At 41.0% G+C, this 23,132-nt stretch overlaps 1 protein-coding gene across 1 annotated transcript; it reads right to left on the reverse strand.

Moving 5' to 3' along the window:
• Positions 1–6,812: 6,812 nt before the first annotated feature.
• On the reverse strand, positions 6,813–21,829 carry LOC130250208 (carbonic anhydrase 3-like). Its single transcript, XM_056485659.1, has 7 exons — positions 21,616–21,829; positions 21,337–21,534; positions 17,083–17,201; positions 15,133–15,225; positions 13,437–13,502; positions 11,119–11,274; positions 6,813–9,946 (listed from the first exon to the last, which is right to left on the reverse strand). The coding sequence occupies exons 1-7, from the start codon at positions 21,650–21,652 to the stop codon at positions 9,827–9,829; spliced, it is 789 nt and encodes a 262-aa protein (XP_056341634.1). The 5' UTR covers positions 21,653–21,829; the 3' UTR covers positions 6,813–9,826.
• Between the last annotated feature and the right edge of the window lie 1,303 nt (positions 21,830–23,132).

The raw sequence follows: 23,132 nt of genomic DNA on the forward strand, positions 1-23,132 counted from the left end.
GAGTCCTCATCCTTGAAATTTTGTACACCTATGATAAAAAAGAGACAAGTCAGATAACAATTTAGATTAGCTTTATTCAGATACGATGAAGAAGATTTGGTCCACCAGAGTATCCATTATTTTTCTGGAAGAAAACTTCATTTGTTGTATTACTGGCAGAACTTTAATGACCTTAACAACGGCACAAAATAGACCCTCAGCAAGTTCAAGGATGAAATCATGAGCTGCTGTCCAAATGAGCCCAGACAGGCTGAATAAATGGGCTGTCAGGAGCCTGAAGCTGATCAACAAAATCACTGCAAAGTCCTGCATGTGGGGAGGATGGGCTGGCCAGCAGGCACCTTTGCCCAAAAAGATGTGGAGATCCTGGTGGACAACAAAAGAGTTGAACCAGCAGTGTGCCCTTGCAGTTGGCAGGAATGATAATTTCCATCTTCAACTTGTGCAAATACTTGTGCAAGTAGCTCTTTCTAGAATCCAATTTTGAGCCTACTGTTGCAAGAAAGACATTGAATAATCGTTGCAAGTGCAGTGGAGGGCCTGAACGACAATGGGCTGGAGCACCACAGGCAAGGAGAAGCAGAGCTCACTAGATTTGTTCAGTCAGTAGAGTAGGCTGAGATATATCTGCCTTAACTGTGTTTCAGTGCAGAGCCAGACTGCAGGGTAATTGCACCAAATTACAGAACTGTTTTGGAATTATTGTTGTGTGTCTTGTGCAAATATTAATATATCTACCTTCTATTTTAATGAGGAATGTGTGAAAAATAAAAAAGAAAAAAAGAGCTGCAGAAAGCACCATATTGTTTTGCAGCGGGTTGTGCATAGCATGCCTGGCACTGTGCAAAAGGCATTCACACAGTGCTTTTCATTGGACATGCCATAGTTGGTGTGGCATGTTACAGACAAGAAGCCAGTTTGTCATATGCCTTCCACTTCACTGAAATTTGTGCCAGGCAATGGAAAACACGGTAGGCATGAATGGAAACCTATCAACAGTGCGATCTTTGTCTGCCAAAATAAGGAAAAACAACATACTGAGTTGAATTATTTTGCTATTATGTCACAATCCCCATTTTTCCCTCAGAGTTTCTGTTGTCAAGGAACTGATACTTACAGACTAGGAGTAGATAGCTCTATAAAATATCTTTCTGCCAGGATTTAGTATGGTTTTATTGCTACTCATCTACTAAATCAAAGAGCTCCTATGGCACACTCTGCTCTGCCACTTTTTAAGAGTGCACATAGACAAAAATCTATACAGAAACAAGAAAACAGAACATATTATTTTAGTATTGGTATTTTTGTCACATTTGTAGGTAAAAACTTTTATACATGGATAAGCTACAAATAAAAGCCCAAGTAAACCTATCTAGGTGAATGTTAAAAATGTTGGCACTCTTGGCTGGAATGTGGGTAAAGCACTTGGCCCATTTCAGCATGTGCTCCCATCTACCCACTTTGCAATGCAGTGCAGCTACAACACATAATTGTGAGCTCATTTGGATACTTTCTGAATGCCATCCAAGCATTTCTGTCAACTGCATTGTTTTGCCTGCTACCTTTCAATTCCTTTCAAAGCACTGGAAAATACTTGTTTCTGCAGGCACACACAGACACACATGCACACACATCACCCATGCTTAATTGTGGAGCCAACAGGTTGACTGCAGTGACTGTACAGCAGTTAGGTGGAACAACTGCAGCATGCCCAAGAAGTGTATTACAGGCAGGGAACTATCTTAGGGATAAAAGCCATTGGTACACTTGAGATGGCAGTGCAGGATAATCCAGAAACATGCATTTCTGTAGAAAGATTGCACCTGCAAAAGTCTTTCTGGTGATGAGACAGCTGCCTAGCACAGGGAACTTCTGAAGAACTCCAGGAAGTTTTGCAGCTCTGTCCGCCTGCTAGGGCAAAAAAAAATTCCAACAAGTCCACATTGGCTATGCCAGTTCAGTTTGCAGCCTGCAGTGACCATCTCCCACACAAAGAGAAGCAGCCTGTTCTGGACTAGACATGGGTAAGCAAGAAGGCATCAGTAGGACAAAGGCACCCCCCAAAATCCTGCATCCATGAGGCAAACTCTAGAACAGACCCTGTTGCTAGAGACAACCCTGGCACAAGTCAAGAAGCAAGAGCCACTGAGACAGGCTGGCATAATCTCTGTAGATCTTAGCAAGTGCATTCAAAAGAAGCATAGGGAGAAAGCATGTCCACAGCAAGACCTAATGCTTGGTGTATAACACTGATTCATAGATTATTTTGAAAACATAAGCAAGAGGGATTTCTGGGCTGTGGCCAGTGTAATCATGTATATGTAATCATGTATGGTGAAGACTGCTATTTCCCTTCCCAGCTGCAGCAAGGGGTGTTTTTCCAAGTGAAGTAAATGTAAATAAGTAATTTGCATGCTTTAATTAAGTGTCCATGCAGTAATGAAAAAATTACAACCAGATCATAAATTCCAGCAACTGCTAACAGGATAGATGGATTATACAGAGATTCCCTCTAACAAGGCACAGACGGGAAAGCTTCTGCAGGTAATACAGCCTTGTGCCCTCTCCATCTGGGCTGTTTGGCAAAACTCCTCATCCTAGTTTAAGATTATGTGAATGTTCTCACACATTCTCTTCACCAGTTCCAACTAGGGAAGCTTGACATTTTTGTGCATCAGATAGACCACACAGTGAATCAGAACCTGGAGCAAGGAGAGGTTCACTGCTTGTCTTCTTCTGTCTGGGTATAACCAGGCACTGCTATGGTGCTTATTTACTGGCCACTAAAATTTCTCCATGCTTGCATAAATGGAATTCATTTACTCCTTGAGTTCCCTTGCTGACATGAAAATATGTGCACCCACATTCATGAAGTCTATCCAGGCAACAAATTTTAGTGCATGTTTTTTATTCAACAGCTCAGTCACAGTAAATATAGCCAAGTGAAGAGATCGCTCACTTCAACAGGTGCATCAGGAACTGGACCCTACATCCTGTGATATGAAGATGTAAATACAATGGAGTCACTGTTTAACTTGAAGGTTTATGGTTCTACCCATATTGTTGCCTAGATGCTATTGTGAAGTTGTTCCAGGAAGATCTCCAAATCATGGAACTTCATTTCCTGAATAAAGACATTTCCATACAGTAAGAAGAAAATAAAAGAGAGCCCTAATCGAGTGTTGCTTTTGGTTCAGCATTTAAACAAAAACACCAGCAAACACCAAAAACTTATGTAAAAATGGCAATCCCTTCAGTCAGATTCTGTAAACTGGGAACACTGTGCATCCAGCAATGATGACAGAGACTAAGTAGGATAGCCAAGCTCAGCAAAGTAGCAAAAGCAGCAGATTTTTTCAGGATTCAAAATATGGCTATTTAATGGCAATGGTTTCTTTTATTAATTTTAGCAAATACAATTTTAATTGTTGTATACTATTAAATAATAAGCATTAAAGATCAAATTAATTGAAATATAAACCATAAAGCAAACCTCACTATAATCCAGATCATATCCAGGGTGAAAGGTCACAGAGTCCAGCAAGGACTTTCTTTTACAGAGAACTGCCAGATCCAAGATTGTCTGCAGTAGACTTTTACCCCCATCACCTTTAAGATGAGGAGAAGATACCTGCATGCACAGCAAATATTATGAATTTGGGGTTTTGAGGCTATGGGAGGAACATATAGGAAATCTGGTTGGAAATGTTCAAAATACTTTGTGGGACTTCTTACAGTGGCATTAGAATAGTCTGATGATGGACACCAGTACAAGAACATAATTATTTTCACTATTAATTAATACTATACCCCATTTTGTTGTGTAATTTAATGTACGTCCTGTCACAATTATTACCTTAAAGGCAGAAGAAATGTTCCATAGCCTCATCTTTATTTAGTTTACACTGACTCTATCCTTTTCACAGAATTTTTCAGTGGTGAAGGTTACAGCAAAATGCTTCAAGATATTAGGCATGGAAAGTATTGCTTCTAAACTTGCATTCTCTACCTTTCCCAACAGAGACAATGAAATCAGTGTTTCAATTATAGGTCTTACACACTACTGGGCAACAAATCAACTTTCATCTGTTTATTCAAGGGTCAGTAGCATTTGCTTAGCTGTAAATTTAGATAGGCTGCTGACACTGTTGCCATTTGTTGCTCAATGATGTCTTACACGAAAAAAAATATTTGATGATTATACTCTTTCTCCAGCAGAGATTTATTACATGGACAATTCACAACATTGTAGAAGCTCTTAAATAAAGGCTTAATGGCTGGTAGCCTGCAGTGTTAAGAAAAAAAGTCACTGTTCTCTGAAAGGAGTGAACCTTAATGGAAATGTCTTTGTTTCTTAATTCAGTGTAGAAATTATCATAACCATGAAGGATGACTGAGACGTGCAGAGAGAAAAGGGCTGTGTAGACTGAAATTGCTATTCAGCCAGGGTATTGCTAGTATGGAGGGTAACATGTCCCCCAGTCCTGATCTCATAATTGCTCAAATCAGCAACCAGTTCAGTACATGCCAGTGGCAGATTTTCACCTGTAACTCCTCTTACCTTGTGATAGCATTCTTTGGGACTTTAGGAATGGAATTATCTGGACTATTCTCAGCCTACAAAAGCAAAAGTGATTACATACATAGACTTTGCATGGATAAACATACAGACAAAATAGAGAAGATTATTTTAGATAGAAATAGATACCAGTCCATTACTATCAATATTTAGTTAAACACCAGATCCTGTAGCTCTAGAAGTACTTGGATAAACTGCATTTGTTTCAATAATCAGTTAATTGTGCAGGACTAGAAGAATTTGCCATGCCTGGCTTCCTGTTATCTGAAAGTGGTATCAGGAAGGTGACTGCTGAAGAACTGGCTCCACCATGTGGGCTCTGGAAAATGACCATTTCTAGCCAAGGCAGAAGCAGCATCCTTCACTCTAGTTTTCAGCAGGAATGTTTGTATTGTCAGTGGGGTGAAGGTAGGATGAATCATGGGAACGTCAAATTAAAAAAAAAATTAATGAGAATAGGAAGAATTAAAAATCTTAGTCTAGTAAAGATATATTACGTCCACCATAAAGGTCTGACACAACTGGTCTAGTGCAGTGAGGAAACTGGTCTAACTCCAGGAAGCAGTTTCAAATTCTCCAACAATTTTCTGACAGATTTTCTGCAAGATATGAGTAACAGCAAAAGAGTGGCAGTGTGCCACTCAAATTTACTAAAGGCGTATTTTTGCCTAACACCTACTTCATAGTCTGCTTACTGATGGCATGACAGAACTGCAAAAGCATGAGTTAATGTCAACCTCTGACTTAAAGAATTAGTGGCAGAATCAGTGAGACTTACTTTGAGAATTCCCACGCAGATAACATTATGTCAATGCTCCTGCTTGTGCTAACTACAGGTGTGGTTCATTAGTGACTGAAACCTTCCTTTTGCATACCTGATGGCATCATTGCTTCCAACCTTCCTGTTGGATTTTCCCATAGAGAGGCAGGATGCTATCTCCAGGGAGATCTTGTGAAACAGAGTGCTTAAGAAGAAGGGTTGCAATTTATTGTGCCAATCTTTTTGTTTTCTGAAGCAGAGACAACTCCATCTGCATGAAGTTTGCTCTACTGTCCTACTTAATTTACCATCTCACCTAATGGTAATTTTCATTCTCACATATATGAATATCTAATATATATATATATATATGTATTCCTATTAACCCTTCTTTATTTGCTCTCATGTACTTCACAGTCATCCTTATTGAAAGGGAAATATTTATTTAGACTGTGGACTTGTATCTTCACTTCATCAGTTTGCAGTACAAATTGCATTTCTTTCTTCTCCATCCTCTTGTTTTACAGAAATTTTTCCATCTACTGTGTATTTTTTTTCCAAAGAATGATCTAGAGGAAGGTGTCCCTGCCCATGGCATGGGGGTTGGAACTAGATGGAGTTTAAAGTCCAGCTCAGGCCTAAGATTCTACAAGTGTTTTGTGCATTTAAGTTCATAGACATTCTTGCAAGTATTGTGCTATCCAGTCCAAATATAGTTAAAATTTTCTATAATAGCAATACTCTGTTGGTATTTATTTTCCCAGCAATATCACAAGTTTTCCATCTGCATTCAAATCTATTTGTGTGTTTTAATGAACATGAAACTCTACAGTTTTTCTGTCTCTCCCTCACAAATAACACTGAATATGTTAATACAATTTTATTGCACTTTTTTGCAAATCAACATGTGCAGCAGCCATAAACTGAAAAAGAAGATACTTTTAAAATATGGGGGTTTTAAAAAAAAAATTGAGTCTGACTTGATCTCTAGTTCTTTGTTGGTTGTACATTGCCTCTTGGGGAAGTGAGGAATGTTATAAAAAGTTATATTAAATTCTTGGGAGTGAGAAATCTTACAAGATGTTCTATTAAATTCTTTGGCTTGGAAATAAAATAATTCCTGAATACATGCTTTGTGCTTCAATATTAACAAAGATACGTGCCAGAATTCATTGAGATGAAAGGCAAATGAACAAGGTGGAACACACACCACACAACTCCCTTTGCTGAGATATGGCACAAAATGCCTCAGAAGAAATAGATACTGTTCTATTTTGTTCAACTCCCTGACAGCATGAATGTTCTTCAATGCTGATTGCTCAGCAGAAAAACATCAGCAAGGACATCCAGGAGCATTCTCCTTTGAGATAAAGAAAAAAAATGTTCTTTTTATTTTGTATCAGAAATGCAGAATCATAGCTGGTTGCACACGAGGATCATAGCAGGAATTCACAGTTCAGTTATGAATTTACACATGACTGAAAGATGGTGACATCTGTTTCAGTAAATTAAAAAAAGCTTTGAAACTATAAGAATAAGCTTTGAATGTTTTTAGTAATTTCTCTTGTGAGGGGAAAGTTTAAGTATTTGTCAAAACCTAATAGGTGGCAATTAATTTGAATCACTTGCCCTGCTGTAGTTAATATATACATTATAGGCACTAAATTCATAAGGATTTAGTGCCACAGAATGATTAGGGTAATTTTTACTGGATTTTTTCTCTAAGATACGTGAGGCAGCAGGATTAGAATCCACATATGCTGATTTGGTCACCAAGGTAATCAATGCTGAGCTACACTGTCCATCAAGGGAAGAAAGGCAATGGAACGAAACTGTGTGTACTTTATTCTTCGAGGGAGAAACAAAACTTTAAAGCATAGTTGCAGTGAGACTGATGCTCTTGTGTAATAATCATTCAAAGACAGAATGGAATCAGAGGACATGCATGAGGAAGCAATATAAATTTCAGACTGTATGAACTTGTATATGTTTTTGCCAACGTAGACAAACCAATTGTTGCTTGTTGAAACCAAAACAACTGTTTCAGTGATTCATAAACTTCTGCCTATTCTGCCTTTCAAAAGCAGTAGAGGAAACAGGCAATTGATTTGCAGGCAATTATTCTTTAACAAGTTTCAAAAGTATAAACTAATCAGGAATTTTCAGAGTTGTGTAACATTTCAGCTAACTGATTTATGTGCTTGTACTAAACTCCAAGAGCTTAAAAGTGTCTCTTGTATTACAAGCACATGTATCAAAGAAAGGAGCAGCAAGGTTTTCTATTAAGTTCTTAAGCTACTTTCAGTCATCACTTAGCATAAAAACAGCAATCAGTTTATTTTTTATGTAAGTCAATTTATTGATTCTCTAAAGACATAAAAGCAGTTATTTCAAGTGCAGACAACTAATCTTGTTTTATTGCCTCAATAACAAGAGATTAAAACATCACAGTTAATGGTTTTTAGGTTGAAAGACTCAAACTCGTCTCAGATACTTGTGTTAAAATTTTCCCACCACCAAGATCAATTTCATATAGATATGAGAAGAAATTTTACATGTAAGACATAGTACATGAGAAAAAAAGTTGTTGCTTATGAGCTTTCTGTAGTAACATTTTTATGTGTTGAGAAGATGTACAGATTCAGGAATTTAAAGAAGACCTAAGGGAGTCCTAAAATCAATATCCTTGCAAGTTCTGCACTCATAATATCTAAAGCTGATCTTCTGATAAAATTAAGCCAGTGCCAAAACATTTGTAAACAGGATTCAATCAATACTTTAGCTTCTACATGAACTTAGTTTTTAAAACGAAACTGCTTTATACTAAGCAAAATACATTCCTAACAAACTCAATTACTAACTTTCAGTTGGAATTCAGCAGTCCTTAGTTGAATCCTTAGCAATTCTAAATTAATAAAAAGGATCAAAATCTGCCCTCAGTTTAATTTCTGAATTCTTACTCAATTGTGCTGGTAGTAACAGCAGAATTTGTCCAGTGTTGCCCATTCATTACTTCCCTGTTGGAGTATGATTTTTCTAGTAAAGGTGACAAGTGAAATAGTTCATGAGAACTGGGAAATGCCTATTCCAGCCATTTGTAGCCCATGTATTTTTTAGACTTTGACATATCCCTTATAAATGTGGCTGTGAACATGTTTATGGCAACATCTCCAGAAGAACATCCACTGCTACCTACTGATGACAGGAACACAGAGAACCCAGAAGCTTCCTGTGCAGTGGGATTAATGCACCACCTTTGACCATCCAACCTCCTGTATATCCAATACTGAATAATCACCTGGGTGTTGAATATAATGTAAATCTTTATTCACATGATCTCTATGTGGGCTCAGCTAGATGGTATTTGTACACTGAACACATGATGAAGGACAGGGGAAGTTGATTCAGATGTTTCTGTCTGCAAGTGGTTCCTTGCTTGGATCATATTTGAAAGCTGATGTGTCTCCCCAGAAAGGAACTGAGCCAAACAGAATCCACATATATTCTTCAGCTAGAGTCATACATAGTCAAATAGACTTAGGTGACTTAACCTGGATTTTTCAGTGGTGGGGATGACAAATGACACCTATGAATCATCCAGAAAGATCCTTTCCATACGCAACAAAATCCCTAATAGCCAAAACCATTAAGATGTCAAATATAAAAGGCAGGCAGAGCATCAAAAATCCATCATTCTGGGAGATAACAGAGAGCAGCACAAGAAAGGCACTCACCCCTCAGCAATACTAAAGCTGTTATAATAAATACAAGGCAATATGATACCAGCAGGACTCTACCCTGGAGGGGTGAAGTAACAACAGCAGGTGAAGGAAGAGAAGATCAACAGTGGCAGCAGCAGGGTATGGCAAAGACAGCAAATGCTGAAACGACAGCAAGGTCTCTTCTTTTTCTTCTTCAGACAGAAACTGAGTATGTCTGATTTTACCTCAGAACACTAATATAATCTTGAATAAAAAACTAGGAACAAGACAGGAAAGGGAAAATCTGGTATGTTAAAGGGATACTTCTCTTTGGATGTCTCCTCTAAGGGAGAGGTGTCTGAGCAAGATCACTGTGTAGAGACAGGCATTTCCCTCCTGCTCATCTACTGTTATTTCTGCTTTCCTGAACTACTGGTTCATTTTTTTTGCCTTACTATATTTACTTTGAAATTAATTTTAAATATTGAAACTTAGCTTATTTTTCTTACAAGACCACAAGGCAGAGAAGTGACCATAAATCCTGAGGCATTTGTGGTCAAGAATCATTACTTCTCACATTTGCTTATTATGCTTAGTATTTGCATATAGTATTTTTCTGCTTTTAAAAACAGGTTCACTTTTACCACTCAGAATTTCAAACTGAAAAACACAGACCTGGATGCAGAGGAAAAGCAGTAGACAGCAAAAAAAAAAAAACCAAACTAGCTACACTTTTGTGCTGTAGGGATTTTGTCACTCAGGTTCAGCGGGGTGAGAGTTGAGATTTTATTTGAAGGAGGCTCTCACTATCCTGCCCTTCAGAGGCTGCGGTGGGCGCCAGTTGTCAACAAGAGGGCTTAGGGGCTCATTCTCATCATTCTTGGAAAGGCTACGGAGCTTTGCCATCTGCAAGGAAGAAAAAGTCAAGAGTCCATGTGGAAGCTTACTGCACTGTGCTCAGAAAAAACTCTGAGATGAAAAAGGAATTTTCTTACCTAGTGACAAGCACATAATGACAGTCTGTAACAATACTGAGATTACTGACAAAGATTGCTGCAGCCCAGGAGCTTGCAGTGTTTCTGTGGATCTTCACACTCTTCATCCACAGAGCAGCTCATCATCTGACCCTTGCCGGACTTCTTTTGTTGTTTTTTTATGATTCACACCCACAGTGTAGAAAAAGAAAGGGCCCTACTGTGACCCTGCCAGAGCTGGACTGCAGGCAAACACCTTGTGAAAATACAGCTATCTGTGGAGGAGGATGCAGATCTATGCCAGTGCAAGGCAGTGATAGGAAAAGCTGGTGCAGAAGTTTGTATTTTGTTCTGTAAGGCAGAGATACGCCAACTGGATTATTAAGTTGAATCATGAATTCAGCACTCAGCTGCTGTTATTCAAATTAACTTAATTTCAGTGTTGCTTTGTTAATTGTTACCCTTTCATCCAAATGCGAAATAAATCTATTTTGAAAACAGCCATTTCTGTAGAAAGGATATACCCTGACTTGTATTGCTGAAGTGGTATAAATAGCCAAAATTTTTGACACAAGAACTAAAAACATCATCTGATCCAGACAGGTTTTTGGTTTTTGTTTTTTGGTTTTTTTTTCCTTTTTAACTGCCTATTTGAGCTATGTGGATGCAAGTGGTACATTAATTTGTAGGAATGTTCAGGTTTGCAGCTTGTAGCTGTCACCAACACTTTTAAGAAGTCAAGGTCAGGACCAGCAATTTTTTAAACCAGAAAACCAGCAAAATATTAGTCTCACTTGCCACTTAATTGTAAAACATGTAGAATGAACTGAGGCTGCTGTGATGGCTGAATTTTGTGGCTCAGGGGCAATTCTGGCTTGGCAGTTTTTCTGGATCCCAAGAACACCACTACTGAGGCTGTTCCAGGAAGCCCTGCAAGAGCACCTGATTCTCAGGGTCATTTTTACAGCCCATTTGATCAGTTTCTCACTGTCCACAGCTAAAGCTTTCCCTACCAAAAAGTGCAAGGTAACTCAAGGCTTGCAAATCATCACACTGGTACACTGAGACACTGGTGAAGGAGGAGCAGAACTGGCTGGAGTTTACCTGGTCTGAGCTGACTTCGATGGGCTCCCTCAGGAGAATCCAAGTGATGCACTCCTCACAGGGGGGTGTGGTGAACGAGCCGTGGTAGGTCCAGTAGTCCCGAGATTTGGGGAAAAGAATTGAAGGATCAAAGTGCAGAAAAGGAGCCTCCTTCCCCTTAGGGAGACAAAAAAATTCTCTGCAGTAACTCTAGAGATATGTGTCTTAAAAATCTACGTTATTATAAAGGAAGTAATTAAATAGCAAGATTCATGCAAGACATTAATCTCCTTTCCTTCCTGTCAAGCACTTTCCTAGCAATTAGTAATAACTGATATTTTGATTGCATTCACAAAGTAAAATAAATTACAAACTGAATTGTGTGGGATCAAAGCAAATTCATTTTTACATTTTTATATTCTGGAATTATCACAATTGTGTTTTATTTCGGGCCATTGGGATAAAAGTTAAACCCTGTGGCACTGCTGGTACTTTTATCCAACAGTATAAGCCTTATCCAACAGGATAACCCTTTTATCCAACAGGATGGTGGCCAGGCATTTATCCCAGATTCATTAGAGACTTCTCTTCTATCTGGAGGAATTTAAATCTGTGCTTCTCTCCTCCCAAGTTTGTGCTCTAATTATATATCCATAGTGACACTCTTTTTGTTGTTTGTCTGCCACCAAATAGGATAGTAACTCCACAGGACTGTGATGAGTATTCCTTGTTCCCTCTGGGCAACAAAAACTAACAGAGGAAATGCAGTTCACTTCTCTATTGATATTTTGGATGCAGTTCTGGGAAGGAAGATATATCATTCCTATTTCCTTCTTCTATCATGGAGAATCTTCTCTAGATTAGAACAAAGTGAATGGCAGAAGCTGAAATTGCTTCCATGCATCCTTGCACAAATTAAGAGCAGAAAGAATGACTCCAATTATATCTGCCTGAAAAGATTATTCTGTAAGTTCCATATGAATTTGCAAAACTGTGCTTTTTTCAGTAAATACAGTACAGTGACCAAGAAACTCCTCTGCCTGTAATGCATCAGACCAATTGAAACTTCATGTGTGATAAATACACCAGTGATACCACCCATTAATCTTTTTGAAAAATAAGTAATCTTGGGAAAATGTCTGTGAGGACAGACAAGAAATAAGAGATAATATACAGCATGTGGCTCTTTGCACATGCACTTATCTTTCTCTGCTTTACTTCAACTGTTGCTTTTTCCAGAATTTTTACATGTAAATGGCCAAAAAAAATTATATAGGCATTATGAAAGAAAGCCATCGAAAGAGATACTGTTGATACATTGAGGTGGTGAAAAAATAATCTTCAGTTCCCTCAGCAGTAAGAATTTAATTGCATTTGAAAACTGAGTTGAAAAAATAAATTTAATATTACTCTTACAAAGGAGAGAAGAGCTCTCAGGCTCAGACCTGCACATCAATGGCAGTACACACATACATACATTAAATGCAAGGAATTCTGGTAAATTTGCAAGAAAATGCCTACAAATTTGGTAATCTGGTGGCATCTTCAAGGTGAAATAAAAAGAAAATAACAACAACTTTTAGCATTATTAGAATAATAAAGTTTATCATGAAGTAGAATTGCTAAAGTATCCCTAGAGATGAAGTTTATTGTAAATGATAATGCTAAATGACAGTAGATGCAATATAGAAGTTCTCTGCAAATAACTCCCTTCAGCAGCTGTACCTATGCAATAGGTATGGACTGGTGCCTTAGATCATCAATTAAACTGAAAAACAGTTTAGAATATATTTGTAATGCTATTCCTGCTAGTATTGTAGGAAGAGAGAACTTAGGACTGGTGCAGAACTGCACTGTGTAATTCCTTTTATAAATACAGTTCCTTCTTAAAGCTAAAAACATTTTTAATCTCACTTACACTGACTGGGAGCCTGATCCATCATTCCTACTAGTTTCTTCTCATTTTAGGCTAACTAAATTCCTGACTCTGCTATATGCATTTTCTTTTTTTGGCTACTGTTATCCTCAAATGCAAAAGGCTTTTAATTTCTTCTTGGTATTGGCACACTGGCATATTTTTCTGTAGAACAGGACCAATAAGACTATGAACTGTGTATGCAAGGATTGATAAAAAAATCACCTTTAACAAGAATACTTGCAGAAGTGAGGAGTTAAATATTTAATTAAGCAAAAGAAAGCGTTCTGCTCTACAGTCCAATGTGTCTGATCTCTAGTGCTACTGTTTGGCATTAAAATGATGCCAAAATATGAATCTGGGCTATTGATTCCTGCTTCAGTGGCTTTCTAGCTACGTTATATCACAAAATTTGTTTTGATACCTTGGTCTTAATGTTTTCAATTTCTTCAAGAATTCTCTTCATCTCTGGTTTGGGAGTTTTTCCCACCTGTAATGCAAAGCACAAATCCTATATCTTTTTCATCATGTTCCACAGTATTTGAAAGAAATTCAGTACATCCTATCTGTCACATCAGGCAACAGCAGTCTCAGAGAATCCAGCAGGGACTGATGGAAAATTATTTGTGTTCAAAGAACATCCAAAATAGCAGACTCCAGTAGCTGGCTTTGCAATTGGAACATGTGTTGAAGGACCCTACAAGGCATCATGCCTGTCTGAGGAATGGACTGCACTCTCAGTGTCACTACCCAGGGCTTAACCCTTGGCTCCTGCTTCAAAAGCAACCCACAGCCACTGATGCCTGAGCACTTGGCAAAGTCTTGATGGCCTGAAGGGCTGTAGCTCCTGCAGACACCTCATTGTGCAGCACATACACAGTCAGATCAGACTTGATGTAAGACATGTGAATTCTTGTCTAGACGACCTCAAGCTATGGGGTCTCTTTATTGCTTGTGTTCATGACATTTAGTGCTTCAAAAAGCTTTGACTTCCCAGAAAAGTAAAGGCAGTATGCATAAGATGCACTATTATTGCCATGTCTTCTTCCAAAATAGATTAACTGCAAGCCCTCAGAAGATAATTCAATCCTGTTTTTGCAGTATCCCAAAACCCAGTAATGGAACATGACAAATTCAGAGAAAAACAACAGCTCCTTCACCAAAGGACAAGAAGGAAATGGGGAAAGAGGGCCAGAGAGGACAGTGATACTACTTAATTTTCCAGACCTTTTAGCTGACCTTTGCATGGTTAATAGGAATATAGAGGCGTGCTTTGTAAACTGTGTTTTACAACATGAAACTTTAGCCTAAAATAGACAGAAAGGAATGACAAAGGAAGAATAATTGAAGGACATAGTCATAGGGGAGAATCTGGACAGGTGCTGACCTTCAATTTAGACTAACCACAAGAGAAAAGGTCAGGCTGGCTTACAGTGTAATAGAATTAAAATGACACTGCATCTAGTTTGTCCAGGGACACTGCAGCAAAATTAATTACATCCACTTGTTCTTGCTTGTACAAATGCCACTTACTAGTGATAAAACAATAAAAGGACACCTATTCCCTGATGGTGTGTTGAAATTGAAATGCCCACCTGCTGCTAAAACGACTGAAGTTTCTGTAATTTATTACTATTGGGATGTGTGCCTGTTAGCATTTCTCAATGTCCTAGGCTACATACAGATTTGATACAAGGATTACTTTCTTTCTGTTGAGTTTATTAAAAAAATCAATCTGAAAATACTGGTACGATATTATTTTGTTTAAAAATTTCTACATTTCAAGGTTAGAATGTTGAGTGATCTTATTTTATTTATTTAATTCTTTCTTTTTGGAGTAGGTTCATTGAACTAATTTTTGATTCCCGGCTTGTGTGGGAATCAAAAAGTGAGCAGAGAAGGGAATCAGTCAACATAACCATGCTGACAGGCAGATACAACACCTGCTAGCAGATTAAAGACAAGAGGAAACACTCAGCCTGTGTAGACCCTGCTGCTCACCCAGTGCACACTACAGGAAAGGGCTGCAGTGCAGGAAGAACAATGGTAACATTTCCCCTGGAACAAGAGAAAGAGGGAAAATACAGCAAAATTATAAAGAACGAATATTTGCCACTTACTTTCAGAAAAACTCCCACAACAGCTACACCATCAGGTTGTTTTAAAGCTCCAGCAAAATTACCATGTTTTGGATTCCAGTGTACCATATGCAACTGAAAAAAAATCAATTAGACCTCAGTTATAAAAACAAGAAATTGTCAAAAACACAATCTTCACTTTAAATTAATTAAGAAAATATTCCAGTAAAGGAATGGACATGAAAAAGAAAACTCTATGTAAGTATTTCTTAGTGCTGTTCCTATGCTTTTATATGCTCATGCTTTCTGTAAAGCATTGTTTTGCATTTAATTGAAGTATAGGGCCAAGAAAATGGAGTTTACCACACAATATCAGACAATGCAACTATAAATAGTTTAATCCAAGCACATGACATGCACACATGCAGTGCATAAAACACCTACTGACATGCACTTCATCTCAAGTACATTTTTAGATCTTCAGGTTATACAGATGTTAGCTTGAGGATTTACACTGGGTTGTATAAGTGCACACATTATTGGTTTGTATCTGTTATTACTCTTGGCACATTGTATTGGAAGGGAGTGGGGATATAATCTGACATTTCTTCCTCATATCTACTCTGGGATATAATCTGACATTTCTTTCTCATGCCTGCTTTCAACAATGCTGTATTTTAAGGATCTATTTCAAATTGTTTACATCCTTGTCCAGAAAATCTCTATCTTATGCATATAGCTACAAATGCTGCAACCAGCAGTGTGCAATCTCAGATTAAGGAGCATCTGGAACACAGTCATACAGGCAGGGAAAAAAGTCTTTTTTAAAAGTTTATTTAAAACAACAAAAAATTAATTTGTCCTGAATATAAATGAATCTATTGTTGTCTGTTTATTTCCTCTTGAAGATAAGGATTTTAATTCTAAGGATAAAGTTGGAGGAACCACATATCTTTGGCTGCAATGTAGCTAAAGTGCATATATTCCAGGCTTTCTTCTCCTTCAATGAACACACGAGTACTGCTGAACAAAAGTAACGTAAAAAGTCTGTGCTTGAACTAACTAAGAATTAGTTTGAGGATGCAGATTTTTTTTCTCTTTACTTGGCCACAGAAAGCAGAACACTAGCAAAGACTGGCAATGGTTAAGGAACAGGAAAAAAATTACTAAGCCATCATCCACAGTCATCTCTGCAATGTCTGTGCACATTGATCCTGAAAATATCTGCCTCGGTCTTGTCCTGTGAGAGGTGGGCAAAGCTTCTCCAAGCTCTGGGCTTGGGAGTATAGGTGGAAGGCAGGAAAACACCACTGCAGGATTTTTGTGGGCATAGGTATGTATTTTGAGGAAGGAGGCAGACTTTACTAGCAATTCCCTAGCATCAATAGTTAATTACATTTAGCATCTGAAGAAGTCTTCAGGACCTAAAGCGTTCATGAATTTTAATAAACTAGCCCTGCAGTGGTTTGCATTTAAAAACAAACAAACAAAAAACCGAAACAAAACCCAAACATTATATTTTCCTGAAAATCCTGGAAATAAACCCAGCTATTTCAAAGCAGAGATGTTCAGGAACTAAAACATACTCTGAATGAGTTCTAAGATGGATCTAATTTTGAGTGTCAGCTTATCAAATGTGTTTTAAGTGAGTTTTTCTATACTTTCTGAAACTATGTTGGTAACTCAAGCTATACCAGAAATGACTAAGAGCCAAAAAAACTTCAGCAGATCTTCCTATTTGGAAATAACAGATTGCTTTGTCGCAAATATTTTTAAAACATTCCAAGACACCAGAAAAAACTCTGGCATGAAGAAAAGAAGTCCGTGTCAGTAGATGCTTGCAGGGATATGTTTGTTGTACCGCATGTTAAGCAGTATTCACAGGGCGGAGAAAAAAAATCAGTGGCTAAATACTTAAAGAGGGAGAATGGTTAGTGTGTTCAGATGCAAAATTGCAGTCAGCACTGAATGCGGGTTTAAAATCCGTCCCACCTCTGCAGCGTACTTGACGCCGTCGATGACGTGCTCGGAGCCGTGCAGGTCGGAGGAGCCCCAGTGCAGGTGCAGCTGGCGCAGGCGGTAGGCGCCGGTGAGCGGGCCCCCTCTGAGCACTGCGGGGACACACAGGGCATCAGCACCAGGACAGGGCATCGGCACCGGGACAGGGCATCGGCACCGGGACAGGGCATCGGCACCGGGACAGGGCATCGGCATCCCGGGACACGGCATCGGCATCCCGGGACAGGGCATCGGCACCGGGACAGGGCATCGGCATCCCGGGACACGGCATCGGCATCCCGGGACAGGGCATCGGCACCGGGACACGGCATCGGCACCGGGACAGGGCATCGGCACCGGGACAGGGCATCGGCACCGGGACACGGCATCGGCACCGGGACACGGCATCGGCACCGGGACAGGGCATCGGCATCCCGGGACACGGCATCGGCATCCCGGGACAGGGCATCGGCACCGGGACAGGGCATCGGCATCCCGGGACACGGCATCGGCACCGGGACACGGCATCAGCACCGGGACACGGCGTCAGCACCGGGACAGGGCATCGGCACCGCGGGGACACGGCATCAGCACCGCGGGGACACGGCATCGGCACAACCGGGACACACACAGGGCATCAGCACCGCCAGGATACGGCATCAGCATCCCGGAACACACACACGGCATCAGCGCCGGGACACGGCATCAGCACCACCGGAACACCGCATCAGCATCCCTGAACACACACACGGCATCAGCACAACCGGGACACAGCATCGGCACCCCGGACACACACGGCATCAGCACCCCGGACACACACGGCATCGGCACCCCGGACACACACGGCATCAGCACCCCGGACACACACGGCATCAGCACCCCGGACACACACGGCATCAGCACCCGGGACACACACGGCATCAGCACCGCCACCGCCCCGCACAGCCCACGCCCTCCTGCGGGACACACCGCGGCTCCTCTCCCAAACCAGGCATTCCCCAGTTTCCGTGGCCGGGGCTAAGTTCTGCTGTCAGGAGTTGTGTTTGATGTGAACACTGTGAGGCAAGCACAGAATCAAACCCCAGCTGCCCAACACGCCTCTTTTCTCCTGGCAGGTGGACACACTGCAGTTCATGGTATGGGGAGAGGAGGGGGTGTCCTCAGGTGATTCTTGTCAAGAAAGGGTCTTTTTAAAAAAGATTGGTGTTAGGGCTGTTCAATTAAGCCAAAGGTACCTGGCTTTAAAAAGCACCTTCAGTCCATGATAGGCATACCTTTTACAGGATGGACAACTAAACAGTGGTTACAGATAGTTAGCTGCTTCTAACAAAAATAAAAATTAAAAAAAAAATCTATTTCTTGGAAGTGAGGGAATTATAAATATTCCCTCAATAAAGACAATAAAGTTTAGGTCAAGTGAGTTGGAGAATTGTTCTTGAGCCACCAAGAGAAACTAAGAGAAACTGTTACTTGTGCTGTGCTTAGCCAAATAATGCTGACCATGCATCAGTCTGACAGTTGACATGAACTCTGACTTTCAAAACATCACACCTGCTCTTTCAGCCTGGAGATTCTTTTGAGCAGGGACTGCTTAGAGGATAAGCTCTCAAATGTATTTTTCATTCATTACCTAAGGTTGGAATGAGTCGTGTTTCCTTACACAGAAAGCGGATAATGTAGTTCACAACTGCAGTGCCAGAAGGCCTTGTTTAAATAGCATTCAAGTTTGAACTTCTACCAATAGCTTTGAAGTTCAAAGTTAACATTGAAATCCTCTTTTGCCCAATAGTCTCAAATGAATTCTTGATATCCTACAAGTTGGAATACCTACACAGAGCAAGAGTTTAACTTTGCAGTTTCTCTTTAGTTGGTAGGTGTCACAACCATCAAGAGGAGAAAAAAAACACTGTTGAGACTTAAGCATGTAATTCCTCTTACTTTTTTACTTTGTTCATACATAAATAATCATAACTCAGTATAGTATTGAGTAATATTGAGTAAACCTTCTGTAGAAGCCTTCAATTGAATTCTTATTCTTATTCTTATTCTTATTCTTATTCTTATTCTTATTCTTATTCTTATTCTTATTCTTATTTCAAATATAAGACATAACAGGCATAGGATCTAAGGCTCCACTCCTCAAAAATATTTGGTTGCATTTCACATTGGAATCAATGGAAGACAGGAGCAGAATTTATGTGATCTACCTACATTTACAAGCTGAATCAGTGTCAGATTTGGAAACTCATTCACCACTCATTTCTTACAGGTGGCCCTTTCCAGAACTAAAATACTGTGAAGCACTTGAAAACAGCACTTCATAACAGTATACAAATCTCTCTAGCATAAAACTAAACCTTTTTTAACATTCAAATTTTTCCATGTGGTTGGAAAAAACCAAAACAACTATCTTCAACTATGTTTCTTTTCTCCAATTAAAATGGAATCTGTGACTACTGCTTATCCTCACCTCTTAGCACTGCAGAAGCCAACAAATGAAGGTGATAAAATGTATGCAAAATTCTTCCTCATGGTCTTTCAGAACTCTCAGGCATAGTATTTGATTCTGATCAGACACAAGCCTATGAAACACTTGAGCCCTAAATTACTGTCCAGCAACTTGCAGAAAGTAAGGGCAGCCAGGAGTGAATGTACACACTGCATGCCCAAAGAAACAAGGGAGGTGATCCAGAGGGGAGACACAGGGAGGAAATTGAGGGAAGATGATTTAGAGGAAGCGCTGCACCAAGGGCTGCACTTGGTCTGGCGAAATTTGGATCTTTCCCCAATACTGTTCCTTGGGCAGACAACTTCTTGAGTAGCCTAAAACATTTCAGCCTTTAGGAAGTTGTAAAGAAGACAGAACAGAACTGGCATGTGAAAATGTTCATTACCAATTTCCTTCCCATGCTTTCAGTCATGGCATTCATTTTGTGCAGAGCTTTTGGAAGAGCATTCTGGCTTATAAACAGAATTTGTTACAAGGGCAGGTAGTGATAGGGCAAACTGAAAGGGACTATGGTTACACTGGATATTAGGAAGAAGTGTTTTACTGTGAGGTGGGTGAGGCACTGGAACAGTGGATTTCCATCCCTGGAAATGTTCAAGGGCAGACTGGATGCATCTTTAGTAACCTGGTCCAGTGGAAGGTGGTGATGAGGGTATGGTTGGAACTAGATGATCGTTAAGGTTGCTTCCAGACCATTCTGTGTTTCTATGGTAATAAAAGTGCAATTTATGAGTCTACTGTGTAGAAACCATAGTAATAAGAACTAAAGGACCATAAAAATACATAAGTTAAAGAGAGACAGTCTTGGTCTGAGAGACAGTCTTGGTCCTAAATAATTGAGATTCCATCTGAGAGACATGTAACAATAACAAGTAGATGTAAAGATAAATAAAGAAATCCAAGAAAACAAGGGGGCCATCAAGATAAAAAAGCAGGAGAGTGGTCTTTCAATGTACTATGGATGTATTTCATTAGTGATATAGCTTACTAAGAACAAAATCTCAATACAAGTGCCATCAAAACAGATGCACAGAAATACAGAGGAAAGTGATTATTTTCCATTAATTAGATTGCTTTCCTGCTTGATTAAAGACCAATCAATACTGAGAATTCTTTGCATTACATGATATTGTGAATTTATTATTAATTTTGACAGTTGTTTTGCCTATCTGCATCCAGAGCTATACAGATAGAGTTCTGCAATCAAGTTTTGAACAATTTAATTTAGAGAGATGAGATTGCTCGCTCTCAATTAAATAACAAAGCCATTTCATAGTTTTCCAGAAACTATAAAATGCCTTTTACATAAATGCTATTTTCATAACTTTTTCAGGCTCTGAAGTACTCGAAGAACTGCCATGCAGAAGAAATCAAGATCACAGTCAGTAGAAATGTATATACAAGTTTTTTACAAAGTGCCTCAGAGCATTCTAAACCCCTCTGGGCACCACTCTTGCTCCTAACACAAAACCTGGAGATGTGGTGTCTGTGTTGAAGGAGGTGACATAGGGAGAAGTCCAGCATCCATCTGAGTCTGTGTTTCAGGGCTTCCCATGCAGCTAACAGCCTTTCTGTCCCACTTCAGATCCACCAGAATAAACTCCTAAAAAAGGAGCACCTTTTTTACATTCCCTTGTGACTTTTCTCTGCTGACCTGCACAGGATACTAAAGGATGCTTTTTGATACCTGGTACTTCGCAAACCTTGACTCCTAACAACCCCCAAAAATCCAAACCGACCTGATCGATCGAAAGTGTCGTCGAAGACGACGCGGCAGGTGCGCCCGTTGTTGAGGATGGTTTTCGCCGCGCCGGGGTCATAGCTGGCGTGCCAGGCGGACAGAGAGGAGTCGTGCTGCACGTCCTTGCTGTTGATCTCAATGGGCGACTGCTTGTCGCCCTTGGCCAGGGGGTAGTTTTCGTGCCAGCGCTCGGGTCCTGCGGGACAAAGACAAAGAAACGTCGCCGCTGCTCAGCCGGGCTCGTGTCGGTCCCCGCGGTGGCCCCGAGCCCGCTCACCGTTGTCGCTGTCGTAGCCCCACACGGACTGGGCCATGGTGCCGCTCCCTGTCCGCTCCCGGTCCGCTCCCTGTCCCGCTCCCTGTCCCGCTCCCTGTCCCGCTCCCTGTCCTGCTCCCTGTCCCGCTCCCTGTCCGCTCCCTGTCCTGCTCCCTGTCCCGCTCCCTGTCCGCTCCCTGTCCCGCTTCCTCTCCCTCTCCCTGTCCCGCTCCCTGCGGTGCCGTGGTCCCCTCCCTCCCGGCCCGGGGGGCTTTTATAACCCCGCTGCGGCTCCGCGTCCTCCCGCAGGGCTGGACAGGGCTGGGCAGGGTTGAGCTGGGCTGGGCTGGACAGGGCTGGGCTGGGCTGGGCTGGGCTGGGCTGGGCTGGGCTGGGCTGGGCTGGGCTGGGCTGGGCAGGACAGGGCTGGGCTGGGCTGGGCTGGGCTGGGCAGGGCTGGGCTGGGCAGAGCCGTGTTCTCCCCCGGAGGAGGCAGGGGATGCCGGCGGGACCCCCGGCTCCCTCCGCCCCGTCCGCAGGGACAGAGGGTGGCTCCCCGCAGCCCCGGGGCCGTGGGTCCCGGCTCGGGTGGAAGCGCTGGAAGCGCTCGGCTGCTGCTCCAGCCCGGAGCGGACGGAGGGAACTCGATTGTCCCCTCTGCGGACAGCGTGAAGCACACCCGGGGATTCTGGACGAGCTCCCAGGCGGGCAGCTCCCCCACTCCCGCTTCCCTGCTTTCACAAATGCTCCCATGCAGCAGCTCAGAAATGCCTGAAAGGATATCTCACAGCCTGCAAAGCCGCTGAGCAAAGGCAGACTCTGCCAGCCCCAAAGGAGGCCGTTCCTGACCATTGGCTCAGGTTTGGGTTTGATGTTGTCCAGTCAGTTCTTCATGCAGGGGGCTTTACACCAAATACATTTCTCATGTTAGGCAACTTAGCAGTGGGTATTTTAGTCAGAAAGGCATTTGGTTTTCAGATGATGGAGAGTTAGCAACAGTATGGTTGCGTTAGCTGGCTTTGTCCACACATCTGTTTTGAATACTCAGAGCTTTTCTCTCAAATGCCAGCTTTGCTGCAGTCTCCCATAGCTTTGTCAGTCCATGTTGCAGCTCTGTCTACCTTGAGCCAGAAACTCAAACTACATAATTCAGACTAAATACTATTCCAAGATAAATATTTGGGAGTCAGTCATGAAGTATCACAAGCCGTGGAGGTTTCCAACACAGGTGAACTTGTTCAGATGCTCCTTGTACCTATCAGCACTATAATGCAACATGGAAATAAACCTGCAGCTTTGAGAGGTTCCACCCTTTGTGTTGGTGAGGTACAGGAAAAAGGTTGAGAAACTGCAGTATACAGAGCTTAGGACTAATTTGGTCCTATTTGATGTCCCAAAACCAGCTGGAAGATGAAGGTTCCCCTTCTAGTTGTGCTGTGTAGGTAGGCTAATAAATATCTAAATATGGACTTTGTTTAGCATAACTAAAATTACTTTATTAAACTTGTTTAGAAAATTCTTCTTGCTCTAAGTATAAT

This window comes from Oenanthe melanoleuca, chromosome 2, assembly GCF_029582105.1.
Source record: "Oenanthe melanoleuca isolate GR-GAL-2019-014 chromosome 2, OMel1.0, whole genome shotgun sequence".
Lineage (NCBI taxonomy): Eukaryota > Metazoa > Chordata > Aves > Passeriformes > Muscicapidae > Oenanthe > Oenanthe melanoleuca.

Coding starts and splice junctions, on each gene's coding strand:
- LOC130250208 (XM_056485659.1), bottom strand. CDS start 21,652: ATGGCCCAGTCCGTGTGGGGCTACGACAGCGACAACG. Junction 17,202..21,336: donor CGACACTTTCGATCGATCAG/GTCGGTTTGGAT, acceptor GTGTCCCCGCAG/TGCTCAGAGGGGGCCCGCTC. Junction 11,275..13,436: donor TTGAAAACATTAAGACCAAG/GTATCAAAACAA, acceptor TGTCTCCCTAAG/GGGAAGGAGGCTCCTTTTCT.